Here is a 20262-nt window from a genome sequence, read left to right as displayed (position 1 = left end):
TCGATCAACTTTCAAATCACTTCAGTGGCCCTGGAATATCTGACTCCAATTCGATCATGTGATTGTCGTTATCGTCTTAAACATGTCGCCGATCTTTGCATATAATTATTGACTTAACTCGCGTTAGCGAATAAGGGAATTAAAGAAGTTAAATATAAGCTTAGCAAATGAAAACTTTGCAAAATATTCTTTTCCTATGCATAAACAGTTGTAACATAAAACTTAGATATTATGTTATTCAATTCAAAGTTAACTTCAAAACTTTCACTCAGTTTTAATTTATCTAACTAGACTTCTATTCCATTGTTTGTTATCTTTATTTTAAAATCAAAGAACCAATTTATGAACACAGTGTACTAAACCAGCACAGATATAGTGGTGGTCAATGAATATTATGAGAAATAAGCCCAGATTTTAAGACATGAATCTAGAATACATAAATAATTCGTTCATTCATTCATTCATTTTTTTAAAAATATTCAGCATAAAGCTTACAATGTACTGTACATAACAAAAATAAATAAGATAAGATCCTTATTTAAATAAATATTCATTCTTTTTGTGAAGAGAAAAATGTAGACTGGTTATATAAGCGTAGTTACAGAAAAAAAACATTGATTTATGTTGGGATTGAGACATTGAATGAAGGTATGATATACATGTATTTGTGTCTATATTATGTAGTATGATCTTATTCATGTTTATAAATAAAAGCTACTAATGATATAAATACTTATAATTTGGTACAAAATAATAACAACCTTTCAACATGGTAACCTATTTTTATGATGAGAAGATAAACAACAACACCGAAAAAATATATATCTATACAAAAAAGAAAGTAAGAACCATCTTTAAAAATATAAAAAAACAAATAATAAATAAATGGAAATGGGAATACATCATATCTAAGATCACTTATTGCATATACAAGTATAGTGTGCTTTTTCTTAAGTTACTTTATTATTATTATTATTATGGCTCTGAATGTGTTATAATTGAGTGATTAGTTGGAGAGTTCGAATTATTTGCGGCTAGAAACCGATGAGCTGTCTCTTCATATACTTCATTTTCATTACCACGATAAACTCCAACTTCATAGGCAACTACAGTTGCATGATCTAATTTACCAGGCATACGTCTAAGCATATCATTAAACCATTTTCTTTGTGAATCAGTTGAATAAGTATTATCAAAGTGTTTATTATTATTATTATTATTATTATTATTATTATTATTATTATTATCATTATTGTTTTGTACTACATTTTGATTTTGTCTTAAATGTGCATAATCCGGATTCTCTAACCATTCACGTCGTTTTGTTGTAATTCTGTATGCATGATTAATTAGTGCTTCGCATAAGTCTTTGGAACTAAAAGTGCCTTTTTTACTACTAGCATTCTCTGTACTAATATCTAATTCATGCCACACACGTTCTAATTCTTTCGCTGCATATTTTCTACGTTCATACCAGTTTAATTCAAGTTGATTGGTGAAGTTAATTTGATGTGCATAAATTGTCTCAGTTTCATTGTTATCATTAGTATTATTGTTATTATTATTATTGTTAGTAGTATTTATATTTGTAACGGGTGTATAAGTTAATTTTGTTGGATCATTTGGTGGGGGTGGGGGTTGTGGCCAAATATTTACTCGAGGTGGTGGGGTTAAAGGAGAATTATGTAGCAACGATTTAGATGGGCGACATAATGGTGAAGTTGGCGATTTATTAAAATTACACCTTAAAGAATCTGAAGATAAAGATGAAGTACTTTTGACAGAATTTTTGTTGTTATTGTTTACTTCATGAATACCTATATCATCAATGGATGAGCTTTCCTCCTCACCACCTTCTTGTCCTTCGTGTTCATCATCTTCATCAACAAAATCTAAATGCGGTGATTCAGGAACAGCTAGTTGTGTAATAACTGGATCGAAATTATCGATTAGTCCATCTGATCCAAGCAGAACTATATCACCTGGATCACAAAGTGTTACTGAAATAAAATCAAGCAATAAAAAGATATTTTTAGAGTGCTAATAAACATTTGACAAATTACAATTTTTTAGATTGGAATATCATATTACGTTCAGTTATGTCTTTCTCGAAAACTTAATTTATACAGTTAAAGAACTAGCTACCACTGTGTATAAAAGGTGAACTTTAATCCCACTAGAAAAATATAATTGCATGAAATATGTATTTATGAAAATAAGTCACATTTTCGTTTCGAATCATGTTATTCTTCGCAACCTTAAGCAGTTTGCATCTGATGATAAACCTTGAAATAGAATGACCAATTCAATTTACCCTTCAAACCTTGTTTCACTTTACTTTCATTCTACTTCAAATTTCTCAAAGGATGAAGTATATTTTCATAGTACTGAATAGAGTTTAACAAAAATGGATACGATAAGGATAAGTAAAACCAACCATTAAGTAAAAATCAAGAGTATGACAATTATAATTTATTCCAGAAATGACAAAATTTTATAAAATCCCTATTTTTTATTAAGAAAAGATACTTGTATTTTCCCAAAAAGAAATCTCACTATGTTTTCAGACCACTGAACTGGTTTAGTGCCTAATCTGAATAAAATTCAATAATATTCGCATATCCCCAATGATAATTTTAGTGCTGTGAGATAGAGAAATCAAAAGTTTTTAATACTACATATTTTACTTGGAATTATAACAGGAAATCAATCATTGATTAGAAACACTTCATATATTCTACGGTATATTAGAAATGAATGACAAAAACACACGATCTAACTACTTAATGAATAGTAATGATTAAAATATTTATTAACAGTAAACGCTAAAGAAATATGTTAGGTTGTTTTCTTGATACACCGCGTATAACTTGAGCGTATAACTAGAACGCCAGAACCCTTCCAAGTCGCAATGAGAAGACAGAAGACTAGTGAAAGGAACATTGTTCCAGACAGTGTCGATTATGGTACAAAATTGTCAGGTATTTATAGTTTTTAGTGAGAACGAAATCATCATTACAGTCATCCAATCCGCATACAGGAACATTCTAGAATATTCTTCCAAGAGGTGATTGGATGGAATATCTTCGGCTCCTTCTGAGCCTCTTACAGGTTCCTCGGGTTCACCCGTGGTCCGTCCTCACAAAATATCCAGTCATTTATTTCAACCAATTTATAAATGAGTTCTTCTGTGTTCATTTTCAGTGAGTAATTTTTACATGGTGGATTAAGCATTACATTCGGATAAAATAATCTTATTGTAACTATATGGGAACTGGTATTGAGTAATGATTATTAAATATCTTAATGCTAAGTGGTTAAAGCATAATACATTGATGACCTTGAGTAACTTATCAGCCAATCAAAAAACTCCTACAAGTTATAAAAATATAACAAAATAAAGTAATGAAATAACAGCTTTGATTGTGGTAACTGACCCTTACAAGTCAAATTATCCCTTGTAATAAAGGAAAAAAGAGTAAGTTAAGTTTACAAAATAGGGTTAGCGTTTTCGACACGAACTGACATCAGTTGTAAAGCAATACCTTGCCACCTTCCTCTATTGTTATTGTTATTGTGCTGATCAAGCCTATTGTACATCATATATTCAGATAAACGAAATAATTAGAACAAATGGAAGTAACTGTTGTTGTTCACATAATAAGCAATAGATTAAATGAAGTGAATGTTATTAAGGACTTCAGATTCACTTATTAACCGTTATTTAACATACAACAGGTTACTATATTCCAATTCTCCTATTAGTATTGTTTGGATTCACCCATACCTGTAGAACTTCAGCTGTTAATCTCTGTATGAAATAAAACGTTTTTGTAGGATTCTTGTGTCATTATAACCGATCGTATGGCCAGACTCTATCGAATATACAATGTCATCGCTGAATTGTTATTTACATTTTCTCCACATCAAATGTATTATACGCACTACAAGATATCTCGCTTTCAACATTGTTTACAGATTGCCAGGCGAAACGTCGGATCGACTTACAGTTCAATCAATGAGATTCCTACAAATTTAATTTTCCTCTAAAAATTCCAAGAGTCATGTAATTTACAGCACCTTAATTTCCAATTGATTAACAGAGAATCCCAGTGGAATAAGATTAGATTAGTCGATATAAATTATAGATTAGAACTATGCCACGTAAACAAAGCCTATTAATATTAGCTTGAAAGAGGTAATAAATTGAAAGTAGGCCTAATGCAAATAATCCATGAGATGAATAAATCACCTTTGAATTATCGATTAAAAGAGCACAACACACAGCATATACATACATATACATGGACGGTACACATGTGTTTCACTGGCCATAATAAAACTACATTTTCTCCGTCAATCAATGACTAAGCCTATAGCAATTTTTTTTAAAAGTAAAGAACATAGACAGTGAAAAGAAATAATGAATAAGTCACTATAAGTATTGTGTGTGCTGTCTATATGTATATGATGACAATGAACGCTATAGTTACAAACAACAAATAACATTTATCAAGTTGAGAAAAAAATTCTTCATTCATCATAAACGTCGAATTGATTAGTAAAAACCTTTGAAGTTTTTATTTACTTAATTGTCTGTACAAGTAAAAGGAGAGGAAAATTCATAAGTGTGTGAACTAGAATAGTTAACAGTTGAAAAAAAGGAAGAAAAAATTTGAATTATCCTACATTAAGAGAAGCTAAGAACTATGTTAATTAGTAGAAAGAGAGAAATTCAGTTTATAAAAAAAAGTCAAATAATTCGTCGAAAATTTGAAATCGAAATCGAATTCAGTGGATTGAAAGTAGACTTTAGCAGGTAAGCAAATGGTAAAATTTTTCAGTATCGGTCACCTGTTAGTTCACATATAAAATTATAACCAGTAATAAATAAAGTATTTAAAAGACAAGATCAAAAGGTGGTAGTAAGTCTGTAATTATTAGGAGTTCCAGGATAAAAAAATTTGTCTGTAATAGATGAGGTTATACATTATATCTATGTCGATGTGGGAAGCAGAGGTTTATCAAACTTTCTTTCTGTGTACAGAGATCAGGTCAAAAGAGCTTGATGATAATGGTCTCTCCAAAGAGGACTAAATGGGAAATTTGAATGTCTTTATGATATCCATCTTATCTCCACTATCTATTGAATGTTCAATAATAGAACTTATGAACACTCTTATTCCCTTGATAAATTGGTTTCAAGGAAAATATTGAAAAAATGTTATTTCGGTCTTTTCTATGTGCTTAGTAATAAAACTGCGTTAAAGTCCACAGCTGTTAATGGAGATCATCACAAAAGGGTACTGATTCAATTTTTATTCAATTAAATAGCATTCCATGTTATAGACCGTAGATAACAGAGAAGCTTTTTCTTTTGCGAAATTATCTTCACTTTTTTTCCACATAAATTTAATTGTGATTTGACTTAGAAAATGAAGTGTTCTTCACACATATTTGTAATTATGAATTCTTTAGTTAACAAGTGAGATGTAGGCCAATTTTAACATAAAACTTTATTGAATTATATGATACAGGTAAGAATTTATATTTCAATAATCTTCATCGCGTCAACTGTAGAGAGATAAAATGGATTTTAGAAAGAGATTCCTTAGTTACAATCAAAATAATCTCATCTGTCAGTATTATATATTAAAATTACGAATTAATCAATTATACCCAATCGAAGATCTTGAACTAATGTTTATTCTCACAGATTGAAATCATGAGTCAGTTGAAGCTAGACCACCATTGAAAACCTGGAAGCACTGGACGGCCGTTTCGTCCTAGTATGGGACTCCTCAGCAGTGTGCATCCACGATCCCGCACCACGCGGGGCTCGGACCCAGGACCTACTGGCTTCACGCGTGAGCACTTAACCATTAGACCACTGAGCCGGCATCCAGCGGTGTTAATGTCTAACTTCAACCAATCCACGAAGTTGCGCCACCATATACCATTGTCTTCAGTGAGCTGATATCTCACAATAGACCTGGTTGGTGGTCTAGCTTCAACTGACTCATGATTTCAATGTGAAAATTTCTAAAAATCTCCACAAACCCCTTCTGATAATGTTTATTCGACTAAAGTTGCCAAACTTCAGATTGGAAGCACAATAGAAACTCGTCAAGATAAAAGCCAAGTAGGTTGAATTAATAAGAGTACAGATAATAGCAAAATAGCAATTATGAAGATTATAGTCCGGAAGAAATTAATGAAATTGAAAAAAAATAAATGTAGGACAATAATATAACTCAAAAATTCGAGAAAGATAGGGAGTGAATACGTCTGTTACTTAATATCACTAATCTTGGGTAGTAATTATAGCAAGAATTTGAATCGTCTACTCCGTTCCTACAGATACGATTAAGTTTAACAGTTGATGACTTTGTGAACTAACTTCACGTCTTAGTTTTTTCCACTCTAAGTCTTCTTCAACCTACTCCAGTGATAATCAACACTAAACGTCAGGATAAGAGATTAGTGGACATAGGGAACATACATCCTAACAACTTCGAATAATAAAGATTAATAGTCTTATCAACCGAACTGTCATCTCCATCGTTTTACTTTTGCTGAAAGATACAAACGTACACATACAGAGGAGTCATTTCAAGCCCAGAAGTCACTTTCCCTTAGAATTTTAAAAGCCAATTTATATTCCTCAGTGATTAAATAATCGATTACACACGGATCAATGAACACGAAAACAAATGAGTAATAGAATGTTTATTTTCCAATTACTGCTTATTACACCAACTAACTTGTAGTTAAACAAACAAAACAATAAAATTTTTCATCATAAATAGTGTGTTCCTAAGTTCAGTAATTCATTTAAAGATTAATCTTAATAGGCAATCATAAGTTACGCAGAATACAATAAAAATGTAAGTTTGTGACTACCCACTGATACCGATGATGAATAATAAAACGACGTACTTATAATTAATTAGTCATAACGAAAAACTATGTACAGCATTTAATGCTTTGTTTAATTTTGTTGAATAATCGTTCAACTTTTGAAGGAGATGGAAATAATAAAACAACATTGAATATGATAATATTTAAGAAAAAGACAATAAAGTAGACCTGAAGCAAAAAAGTGGACGATTCAAAACCGAATAAAATAAATGAAATCCTAGATAACATTCTAAAGAACAAATGTAATTTGAATTTAAATCAAAGTAAGGATCTAGTCCTCCTTAGTACGGAAACATTCGCTGAATTTATTCAAAAAAACAAGAGTACCCCCTTTGGATTTCCGTGATGGTCAGTATTAACTTTTAAAATTCAGTTGCTTTAATAAGCTGTGTGATTCACCTATGACTGAAGGGATGTCACGTTGTCATATCTTTAGACTGCTTATTACTATAAGTTTATTTTAGTACCAATAACAAATACATAATTAAAGACATGACTATCAAGCCTTCTGATCGAATTTAATGACGTGACTAAGATGTTTAATTGGTAAGTGAACCCAAAATTTACGAATTTGTTAATTTTTCTAAAGAATTCTGAAATGTACAAAATAATCCACAAGTCAACCTGCTAGAAACTTGAGAACTATTTTTTTCTTGGATTAAACTTGGAATACTGTCGATTTCGCTATCAGTTTTCTTAATGCCTTAAATTATAGTGAAAGTATTTATAGGTTTGTTGTTTCATATTTACTTATTCAGCTGAAAACTTAAAGTGTTTGTCGCGCGAAAAACTAAACAAACAATGGATAATGAAATTGACGGAACTTAAATGAACTTAAATAAAACATTTTGGACTTGCAAAATATAAACATATTTATTTATCCAGGTTACGAGCAGTATAACAGTCCGTTAAATCATTTGATGAGTTTGTAAACTCTTATCAAACGAAGTAATTAAAATATATATCTCGTATGTCATGTCAATTATCATAGATGTAGGCTGAAATGAACCTAAAGCCAATCAGATCAAGATATGTTATTGATCAGATTCAGTTGCAATAATTTAGATGTATTCATCTTTCATCTACCTTAAATTCTTGTGGACAGAATTATTCTGTCCTTTTTATAACTAAATTTCATCCATTTATTATTGTTTTATCTTCAACTGTGACAAAATATGAAACTTGGCAAATTAAACTGTTACACAGTTGTAGCTAATTCTATATCGTTTACGTTTGTAGGTTTATTATTATATGAGGCTTTTGACATAATTTATGATAAGATTTTGATATTAAAATATTATAAAAACACAATAACTAATGGGTACTTACCAGCACATATAAGATTGTTTAGTTCTGGATTGCCATTTTTATACACAGCACCCAATGCACCACCAGTATCTCGAAAATCCCGTACAGGTGGTCCAAGTATTTTCTCCAATTTATTTTGTTCATTTGATTGTGTTGATAAATTATCAGATGACAAGACAGAGGTTCTTACCCAACCGGTTATTTCACGTATACCATGGAATTTACTTAAAAGAAATGCTTGACAATCACCAACGCTTGCTATTATAACAGAAAATTGAGCTTTGCCATATGCTGAAGTTTGTTCATTTGTTAATCCATGTGATTCATAGGTTGTATTTGTTAGTACCGGTAAAATTAGTGCAACACAAAGAGTAGTAAGACCAGTGGAAACGGAAACAATTTCCTCTTGAGCAAAAGAAAAAGCCTCAAATAATAATTGGGCCGCATCCTGTAATGCAATCACAATAAGAAAAGTGAACACATTAGCAGTGAAAGTGAACTAGATACTATTTGTAAGTAAGGACTTGAATAATTCCCGTGCTGTCTAGATCTAAATTCCAATCAGTCTTTGTAGGCATACGTGAACCCTGTGTGTATTTCTATGATATAACTATTTAATAATATATTTCAGAGAAAATATGGATTGTGACTAGCATTAAAATCCAGTGGGCCTGTTTCGTCTTAGTTAGGACTGGTCAGCTTGATAAACTTGCACTCTAGTGTTGATGGTCACATCGAGGCTCAAACACAGCATCGTTCACGTTAAACGTGAATTCTATTGAAAATTTAACCAGTTTACAATATGCCTCTGCAATATGTAAATGAAATAAGTATTCAACCGGTTTGTTAAAAAAAGTGGTTTATCTCCTTGAAAACTAACAAGTTAACCAGAAACTTTCACCGTAATGTTACTCGACAACTAAAACCCCTTTACTTCTTGTGAAATGTTCAGGTTCTTGTCTTAGAATTAATAATCGTCAATCTGTAGACATTATCTAGTCTTAAAGAAAGGTAACACAAAGCATACACCAATCCATTGTTGAGTCACTTTCGGTTAAAAATGTGACTTACATACGAACTTGATTTTCTCAACGGTTATAGAAACACTATGAAAGTGAGCTTTAAAAGAAACATGAAATTTAAGTTGTGAAGTATTTATATGCTGGTTTAGTAACAGAAACTTAGAACTCTATGTTTTTTGCTTCATTTTCAACCTATATTTTATCACTACTGTTACGGAATATGACCTGTCATCACTTAAATAAGACAGCACATAAAAATCTCTTCAGCTGTTCAAATTGTAAACTGTTTCCCAGTATTAGTGAATGTTTCTGGAAGAATAAAGTGATCTGGATTTCCGTGAAATGTATTTTATTTAGTTACATATCTTTCGTTAAACGGATTTCTCAAGGTGTATATTATCGACAAAAAGTAGAGTTTATATTTTAACTTGAGACTACATATGTCAATATCATCAAAAGATTTATACAAACTTAAACGTGTAAATAATAAATCTCAATAAATATTTCTGTACTCATAATACTGGAACTGTTATACATATTGATTTCAAATAATACAAGTTCTTACTCTTGTGTCTTTTACGTTGTGTTTCTCTTTCATACAACCAAATAAATGCGATTCTAAATAGGTGTAAATAGCTGAAATTGCCGATCTAGCAGCTTTCATTGATTCATTGCCCCAATTTACACCATCTGCCACAGCTAAATAGGCAGAATCATGCCGAGCTCGTACAACGAATGCATCAGCAATGGGACCACCTAGAAATTAAATAAAACAAAACATATTTATTAACAAATAGTTTTGAAGTTGACAAGTTTAACTACTATGGTGAGTGAGATGGCAGTGAACAAAAAATATTCTTTCTCTTACGAATATAGTCGGCAAAAATCACCTTTTGCAGTTCAGTGATACGGATAAGATGGAAAGAGCTAATATCGTTAAGAAAAATGAACAAACAGGAATTTTGTTTGAATTCTTTTCTCTGTGTTAGGTGGTTTGCTTGCAAAGCTTTCATCGTCATTGTAAACAGTATCAGTGCTTACAATTTATGGAAGTCTTCTACAAATCTTTCCCATACATAATGTTTTGTAGTCAATAGGCTGATATAATATTGATGACTTATCTGGTGTCAGTTAGTATAAGTAAACAAGGATGAAGCAACCAACCAAAAATAATAAATTAAAAACTTGAAGTTTTAGAACTGAAACGATTTAGAAGAATGGAGTTAAAATATCTTCCAATAATTACCGGTCAGTTAGCGTGTTATTTGAAATAGTGTTTGTAGTAAACAGCGTTTTTTATTGCAGCTAATTAATGTTCCTTAGAAGTTAAACTTTGCAAGGAATATGGGTGCCATTGTAAAGTTAGGGGTTAATTCTAATAACTACACTTTTTCTTTATACATCCAAGCAGTTTTCTGTCACGTTAATAAGTATTTTAAATTAGTCTTAATTCACTAATTAATTTCAGTGATGAGTTGTTAGCTTATACATTTGAATTGTGGTGGGTTAGTGATTAAAGCATTCAAAATTCAGCCACTAAGTCCAAGGTTAGAACCCTGTTTCATCTACTTCGGCTTAGGTAACTGAGTAATATCATTACCACTAACACTTAGAGTATGAATCATACACTTGAGCAATTCATGAATCAGTTTATTTAAATTTTAAACATGATATTTACTGTAAAATTAATTATTCCATTTACCACTGGTTTGACAAATTAATAGTCGTGGTGTAAACAGTTTTTTTTTAATTGATCAGAAATATTTAGCCTTTTAAGCCTAAAACATATCCTCAGAATGATGTTTTGTGGGGATTGTAGTAATTCCATGGTTGAATCCACACAACCCCCAATTCTGATAATCATCACATGCTCACTAGTAACTGGCTTCAAGAGGTATTTCCTGGAGTTCTAGTGAGAAGCCGTGACCAGTGGAGTTCAACCGCGTCTGTTACGAGGCAGTTACTTACTGAAGACAATGGCGGACGGTTGCGCGATATCGTGGATTTGTTGAGCAATATAATGCCGGCCAGCTCAGTGGTCTAGAGGTTAAGCGTTCCCGCGTACGGGATCGTGGATACATACTGCTGAGTCCCACACTAGAACGAAACGGCCGTCCAGTGCTTTCAGGTTTTCAATGATGGTCTAGCTTAAATCGGCTCATGAATTCAACTATTAAATTATTTAAAATATATGTCAGACTTTATTTAACCACTTAGTAGCTTGATGAGAAATCCATTTCAACAATGAACATTTAATGCTACTGAGTTGTATTTCAGTAGGTGTTATTTGAATTAATCAGTTGTTTAATCTTTAAATTCATAATCAAATAAAAAAATTACGTGAAAATAATACCAACGTGTGTTATTTATCTTTTTAATATGATAGGATTTTTACTTAGATACGATTTTTATTAAATTATTTTGTATCACACTACATACTCGTTTAAGATGTGATAAATATGGTTAGAAGAATAGTTTAGAACAAAACAAGATCTATGTATGCATGTTTTGCTATGAAGTGTAACTAAGCAATTAAATTTGCACACTACATAAGACGAAACTAGCCTATCTCTAGAAGATAGTAAATATGTACTGAAATGGTGACATGCTGATAAATAAGTATAAGAGAATAAACAAAAATAAATTTGGCACCAAAAATATAAGTAGTCAACAATGCAGGTGTACTAAATAAAAATCAAACTTCATACAACACGTTGGTGTTTGTTTAATATGAAAATACAAGAAAATAGAGAAGAATTAGTTAAGCGTATTAAAAATGACTGTATCCTTTGATTTTAAATGCTATCTACACATTACCACTTCCACAACCGCTGAATTGTATGTTAATAATCAAATAAACCCGCCAATAGTCAACATAAATGAAACAAAAGGCTTTACAGACAAAATATACAAGAGTTTTAAGTTACTCAGGTACTGAATTGAATAAAATCCAACTTTTCAATAAGAATGAGACACTCGTTCCCAAGTTTTATTTTATGTTGAACTGAAGCCAATTAGCAGTATGATATTCTCTGATAAATCTTGTTTGTCAAATTGTTGGGAGTAATTTAAATAGACTTTTAATTGAGTTTCAGAAGGAAAAGACTAAACATAGCTAATCTTAATGCACGAAGAATACCAAGAGATGTAAGTTTAAAAACACAAATCTATGTTGGCTAACAGTGAAATCCAGGGCGTGTGTTTCGTCTTATGTGGGACTCATCAGCTGAATGTGCCTGCGTCCCAGAGTTCATGTTCAAAAATTAATTAAGAACAAACAGAAGTCTCCTGGATCTTTATTCAAATATAGCTGGACTATCAGTCAATTAAATACAAATTATGATAAAAAAGCATTGATTAATCATTACCAAAAAAATCACAAATAGCAAAGTAAATAAGTTAAGAAGAATGACCATTTTTAACACACACATATAATGTATAACGGAAAACCTAGTTGACCTGAAGTATTTATTTATAATAAATTAACAAACTGATAAGCAAACCCCCGTTGTGTGTTTTAAGATGATCTGACCTTAGTATTAATAATAGTAAACACGAGAAAGTTTTTGAGATATACCAATACTAAGTATTCCTTCTCAGTACTCAATAAAAAATAGAATAACCATAATAATTATGATTCAGTGGCATTGTGGGTATGAAATGTCTTCATCTTATTCTAATTGTCATAATGAAATATTAGATTGAGCAGTAGAATAATAAACTTTTCAATGACGTTCTCTAAACGGTGAGACATATGACGACTTGAAATCTCCCCTCTATCTGCTTCTAGTTTCTATTTCAAGACTGTCCTTATCTGCGGTTAATGTTAGTTTTAGTTATTGTTCTTATTAAAAATGCATTTTGTGAGGTTGCTTGGTCTTCGGGTCACCTTTTTCTTTGTTATTCCCTTTTCAAGATCTCCCCACTGACGCTACTCTCAATGTTCCCTTAGTACATAAAATATCTTCTAGCTAGACACAACCTGCTACAGACATCATATTATTATCTAGGAATGATAGTTTTCTCATAACCATACGACTACGGCGTTAGTAATAACAATACTCATAACCAAATAAAGCTTTTTAATATAAACAGAAGTTCAACTCTTAGCTGGTGTCATAATCAGTTGATTTGTTCCTGGTGTGAACTTTTACGATTGATTGGAAGTCCCTAGTTGATAAAGTAATTAATCTGCACAGAAGTAATGATGAAGCATTAATTCATTGTGCAGAAATAATTTATAGATTTCGCAATCCATTTAAATTCCAAAAGTGGGCTAATATCTCAACGTTGCAAAAATAAAACACGATTTAAAATATTTAACAGTAGACTGATGATTTGACTATTATAGCAACAGCCAAAGTATTCTATATCCTCAACCTATGATTTCACAACACTATACAGTCATATTAAGGTACCAAAATACTTGATCGTCTGGAGCCTCTCTACAGTTACTTCCGATCTAAGTCTGAACAGAGAAAGGGTTGGGGATGGAGTAAGCGACCTCACCTTGTAAAAAAGAACCTCGATAACAAGACGCTAACCCAAAAAAAATGAACTAGGGTACTTTTAAACGGTTTTGTGGAAATCGGCTTCGATTTTCATAAATTACATGACCCCCTGGAAGCAAATGTTAATGAGTTCTCAGACGAGAAATGGTAGGGATAAGACTAAGAATCTTTACGATGCCCTAGTCAAAAATATTTTACGTACCATTTGGTTTTCCAGTAAATATATTTTTCTCGTATAGAGAAACAGATATTCCATGTGCTTTTCGATTCTCTATTGTCTTCCAGTAGTTGGAATGGTCTGTAGAAAGTCAAAAATGATATACATATGGTACCAAAATTGTCGTTTGGTCTTTAAGTAACATACAAGAAATAAATATAAGTTGGTATAGTAGACTGGTGTTTAAAAAGTTTTAACTGTCGGAAATCGCTTGAAATACATCTACATTTAATTATAAGGCTGTTCTTTACAGTATCAAAAGTACCGACAATTTACGTACCCGTTAAAATCAGCCGTCTAAGCTGAAACTTATTTATATGAATATACTTTACTGTAACGTTCCAGTGAAGCTGATTTCGAATTCCTATATACCAAGTGTCACACTCAAAATTACTGATCTATCTTTCCAAATGTTTTTTCTTGAAGTTACATAGATACTGTACACAGTTACGTTCATTAGTTTCAACTATTTGATCATGGGATACAAAGGTTAATCTACGAATAACTTTACATCCAGTCTCATGCTAGTAGTCCCCCATCTAATTGTTTGAACCTCAGTACAAGAAGAAGACTGTTGTTGAAGTACTTTATATATGACGAAAGTAAAAATGAAACTGGATAAGCGATTAAGTTTAACTTGTTACAATCGGCATATTTTAATACCTCAAGATCAAACATTTTTAATGCACAACTTGTTGAACAAATCTAATGAAAAATAGTTAGTTATTAAGATTTATATGTCTCCCACAATTTAGGACATTAACGCATGCAATAACTCTCTCTGTCACAATCTGGATATATAGTAAATTTATCTACTTTTTAAGCATTATTTAAGATACTCAAATCCGTTTGGGTTTTAGGATTGACTGAACAATCGTTCTGTGCAACACAAAAATTCAAAAGTACTCACGTATAAATTATGTCGCTTTGATTCCATTTTGCCAAGTGACTGCAGATAGCGTCAGAGCACGATGCGAATACTAATTTTTCATTTTAGGTTTTTATCACAGTTATGTATACGCTAAAACTTATCGGATAAACATATTACTTGTTCAAATGGCCCGCAAGATAAAACCTGATGAACCTAATCACAAACTGATTAATCAGATATTTAAAGGTAGACCTAGGAAAAATGTGAAATTACTAGAAATGCTTGTCTTTTATCCTACTATATCTGTTCTACAATTTATGTGAACAGATTAAAATTTTCGGTCTAACTAGTTTTCTACTACAGCTTATGGCAATTTTTCTCTGAATTATATCACTGGAATCAAGGCATTGAGTTGAAGTTTTGCTCTAAAGTAATTTTCATCCTTCATTCATTTTGGCGTCTTGTAGCGAGCACAAAACTGATACTAGATCTATTACGAACGTTTGTATAATCAAATCTAAGAGTGCATGTATCATACTGGAAAACACCTTTAATATTGTACAAATGTTTTAAGCAACTATGAGATACGACGACTACAAACACTTACAGACATTGTGGCTGTCCTTTGACCCATGCCACTTTTTCACCGCTAACAAGCCCTTTTTGGGGCCTGTAGAGGAAGCAAAGACTTTATTAGACAAACTGTAAACAGGTATTGTAGGATAAACAGCTGCATTAGGTAACTCTTGAGGGCAAAGAGATCGCCAAACATCACATTTTGAAGCTGGATGATGAAACTGATCTTCTAACTGATACAGCTTTGGGGCAATATACTGCCATTCATGAGTATCCGAAATCGACCCTCGACCACGTCTCAAACCAAAAAAACTATCCCGTAAACCCCATGATTTGGTTATTTTGGGTCTATGTGAATCCACAGAAAATTGACCAATGGATTTAGAGGACCTAAAGAGAGTTTTGAATAAATGATTAAAACAACTCATAGATCATATTTAATTGACAATATAAAATTCATCCTCGCTAACTTCTCACTTATTCAAATACAGAAAGTCAACTGCCTTATAGATTTCGTATCAAAATGAGAACATTTTGCTTGATGTCTAGGCTTCAAGCTAAATATTGGAGAAAGTAGGTTTCGCTAAAAGATTGTGTGACGACTTTATGCGGAATTCAAGTATTTACCAATGAATATTGGCTGATGGTAAATTGATGCTAAATTCCAACTGAATGCGCTGATATTTGAGACAAAAACTATTTGTCTGTTTCGATGACAAAACAGTTATCAGATCACGATACGTTCTGTCTGAAACTCAAACATTTATTTTTGACCACATTCAGGCACAAAGTTGAATCACTAAAATATAGTGGCTGTTAAAAAATGATATGATCTACACCGATCAGCGATCAAGAATTATGAGTTAACTCCTACTAATTTTTACTGGAATCGAGACTTCGGATTAAGGACATGAAATACCAATAAAGTTCGATCAAGCACATTTTGCTTTTTCCGAAACAGTTTGAGTTTATAAGTATCGATGCCAAAGTTGTACTTGATACTTTCAGATAAATTGAGCATTGAATAGAAAGTAAATAATAAGTACATTTTTTATCAAAGTGACATTTCGTGACCTAATGTAAGCCATTTCTTCAGAGCAAAGTGTTTTACGCTGACACAAAGCGTCAGAAATACTATTTTTCTACTAATTGGAACGTAACAAAAATATATGAATTAGTTTAACGGTTTTAATAAAAAATAGAGTTAAATACTGACAATGTTGACAAGCAAACAGCTAAGCTCTGTGAAATCAGTATTTTACTTTTTAAAGCTGATTATTTTGTTTGTCTATATAGGCTTTCTGATGCAAGCGTTATATAATAGGTTATCAACGAAGAGAAATATTTACATTTCACCGTAAAGGTTCCTTAACTTCTCGAAGGAAGGAAGTGATAACTTTGGATAGACACGAAGTAAAAATGTATTTGATACCGGCGTAAAAATATGCAAGTGAGTATATTTGTTCCAGTATAGTTATTGTAAAGCTTTGGCTCAAAATTTCGAACCTGCAGCCACTGAAGCCCTATTAACCCAAGCTACCAAGTTGTAGCTCCTGAATGATCAAACACAGTTTGTGACCGCAGTGGTGTGATTCATCTTTAGGCTTGAACATTCCAATACTAAACTCCACATACCACAAACGTTTGTGGCTATTTACGTTTAGCATATAATCCAGTCAACTTAGTTAACATACGTTTACAACAGTATTGATTACTTGACATTTCGCCACATAATCATTATGCTATCCAATCAACGCTTCAAAATTAAGTTAAATAGATCACATTGTAAACATCTATAAATTAACCAGACTGCTTGTATTGAGCCCGAACCCCTAAAAATGTTACTACTTAGGAAAGTGACGACGCAATACAATTCACAAGTGTGACAAAAAGACTTTTGTTAATATTAGTGTACTTAGAATACGCAACTACCATTGAAACAGATTAATGGAACACACAAATTTTTGACTATGGATTTAGTTCATAAAGGCAAAAAGGTAAAAAATCTAAATGGGAAAAGAGCAAGGACTCCAATACATACAGGAAAGATATACGTAAACATAAATACAGCAAAACCGATTCGCTGAAGTACAAAGATGTATGACAGAAGCGGATGAAGAGTGGTAGGAAACAGTTTATTTCGGATTCTACATAATAACTCATTGGAATTTGTAGTTTGGGATCTAGATTGGTAATCATAAAACAAACCACGAAGTAATTCATTGAACTCATTGTTGCCATGTACAGACGCAAAACAGGCCGGTTGATAAAAATGTATTCCAATTGTAGTGATACACAATAAATGTCTCAAAAACAACGAAAACCAAATGAGAAGGTGAATTGCGCGTCGAATGAAGTTACGTTATCACATCAAAGTGATGTGCCGCGACAACCCTCACGAAAGGTTTGAATTAAAAGCGGTGCAACTAAAATGTCAAAGGGTGTTTCAGGAAAATTATCGAAATATTATAAACACATTCATCACCTGTGACATCTTGAAGGTTTCCATGTTTGGAGTCTCAATGACCTAGGATTAATCAATCACTTGCTGGAAATGGCTTTTACATCAGAACCGGTGACTGCGTACTAACGCATATGCTTATTGCATGTTAGTCCCGATAATAGTCTTCCTGGTTTCCGAGATGCTACTGAACTATCCCTCACGAAGTTTTGTAGTGTAGAACAAACAGAGCAATAATTGTCTTCACCTACCGCTCCTAGAAATAATGAACTTTGAAGCTATCAATAACAGTGGTTTGTGTTCAGATTAAAAAACAGAATTATGTTTCTGTTGACATATCAACAACTGGGACTTAAGTGTCAGTCACATAAAAATAAACACTCTGTTCTGATTGAGTTCATTAAGTTAGACTAAAATCAACCTTTTTTGTTTTATTAAGGACACCATATGTGTATATCACCTCATACCTTCCGTACTAGTCTAAAATCAAGTGGAAACTAGTCTCTAGTCTAAATACTGGTATTTGTTAACAAACTGAACCCCTTCCCAACATCATATTCCATGTTTGTGTCTTCGTAAATTAGTTATCAAACACTTAACATAAAACGACTTACTCCTTATATCTAGTGGACAACATTATCAAGTAACAGTAGTTTACAAATTCATTGTGTCGTTTCAGCACAAGGACACAAGTGGTGATTTTTTAGCGTGGAAAAACAATTGAGCTCGAAATTTTCGGCATTAAGGAGGAAAGGTCAATCGACTCCCACTTGAGCAGGTTTGAATCTAGCCAGAAGGTGCATTTTGTGCTGGAGGAGCATGGAGAGTAGCGTCAGTGTGGAGATCTAGAAAACTGAATAACGAAAAATTAGGTGACCCGACGCCCCAGTAACCTTACAAAATGCATTATTAATAAGGAAAGCAATCGATATTAACTAAAAAATAATATAAACTTGAGATAAGGATAATGCTGCGGTCGAAAGTAGATAATAAATCAACCAGCTACATCGTAAGTCTCGAAATTTGTAGCACTGATAAGACTTGATTTCATTATGAGCGATTTACTACAATGTATCGACAAGTTTGGTTTGACTGATCATTTCTGTATTTTAACGTTCTGTGCGGTAAACAACTGTTCAAGTACAGATCACGTGATTTCTTTTTTGAGATCTCTTGGAATATCTCCTAGACAAATCAATCACCGTCCACTCAACAGTAAAACAGTATTAGATTGAATCCTAGTTAATTGAAACATTTCCGATTTCGATTGAAGCATTTCAGTTCATCTTCATGACCTATCACAACCTCAGCGCCTCGTCGATGACGCCTTTCAAGCCGCTCCGCATAAGTTATGTACTGTATTCTAGATATTTTTCAGTTGGAGGAACAGATAACTCCCTTATAGAGATGTCAAATCACTATTTGCCATGATTCCTAAATCATTACAAACTTTAGCCCATGGCAAAGACGTTTTATTTACTACCGTGTCACAAAAGCCATATTCATGCCCGTTCGCTTCGGTACAATCGTGCCAGAAGTCTGATTCTGATGGCCATCGAGTTGTCGTCTCAACCGGGACACTCAAATCTTTCTATTAGCTTATTTTGTCAGTAAAACCATGCATAGGTCTACTCAAGTAATACTTACGTCCCAACATTAATACTGTTTCGCGTTGAAACTGACCGTGTGATCTATACTGAACACGTTGAGTGGCTGGAAGGCTTTTTCGTTAGGCGTCATATACCAATATTGTTCGTCTCAACAACATAATTTTCAGACCGTTCTAGTTCAGTTGTATCATCAAGTATTAAAACAGACTATTTTGTAGCTCTATAAAGGTCATTTTAGTGAGACGAAAAAGAAACAGGTTAACGATTATCCGTTTGCGATATCCGCTCATGATAATTATGCATAATGAAGAGTACAACTTAATCAAAAACCACTTCTAGTTCTGATTAAGCAGCATCTATTTCTCGAACGTTTATCACCAGTTATATTGACTTAACCAAATAATATTATTATCTAATCATCTCGTGGTTTTAATGCCTCATAAGGGAATCGAACAGCATTTCCATTTATTCTGCAATTATGTCCATCTGGTATTCCATAAATCGTAAGACGATGTGCTTTCATTGAAAAGGGAATTCGTCAATAATACGCCAAAATATGAAGTACGCTGACCTCTCGCCGTCGTTAGCTGAAACATTTCATTTTAATGCTTCAGTACGATTTCAGTTTGTTCAATTGTCGTCAAAACTTGAACTGTAGATTTACTAATAACATTGGTACTGGTTTGCAGAATTATGGTCTACATGGGTATCAGTATACTTATCTATTCTACTAAGATAATTCACCAGGCACCAAAACAGTGTTTT

General features: G+C 32.5%; 1 protein-coding gene across 1 annotated transcript; it reads right to left on the bottom strand.

Moving 5' to 3' along the window:
• Window positions 1–444: 444 nt before the first annotated feature.
• On the bottom strand, window positions 445–18543 carry MS3_00010587 (uncharacterized protein). Its single transcript, XM_051218974.1, has 6 exons — window positions 18502–18543; window positions 15458–15816; window positions 13965–14060; window positions 9817–10007; window positions 8251–8677; window positions 445–2000 (listed from the first exon to the last, which is right to left on the bottom strand). The coding sequence occupies exons 1-6, from the start codon at window positions 18522–18524 to the stop codon at window positions 976–978; spliced, it is 2121 nt and encodes a 706-aa protein (XP_051069109.1). The 5' UTR covers window positions 18525–18543; the 3' UTR covers window positions 445–975.
• Window positions 18544–20262: the final 1719 nt, after the last annotated feature.

This window comes from Schistosoma haematobium, chromosome 3 (assembly GCF_000699445.3).
Source record: "Schistosoma haematobium chromosome 3, whole genome shotgun sequence".
In the NCBI taxonomy this organism is placed as follows: domain Eukaryota; kingdom Metazoa; phylum Platyhelminthes; class Trematoda; order Strigeidida; family Schistosomatidae; genus Schistosoma; species Schistosoma haematobium.
This window is presented reverse-complemented; position numbering and strand designations above follow the sequence as displayed.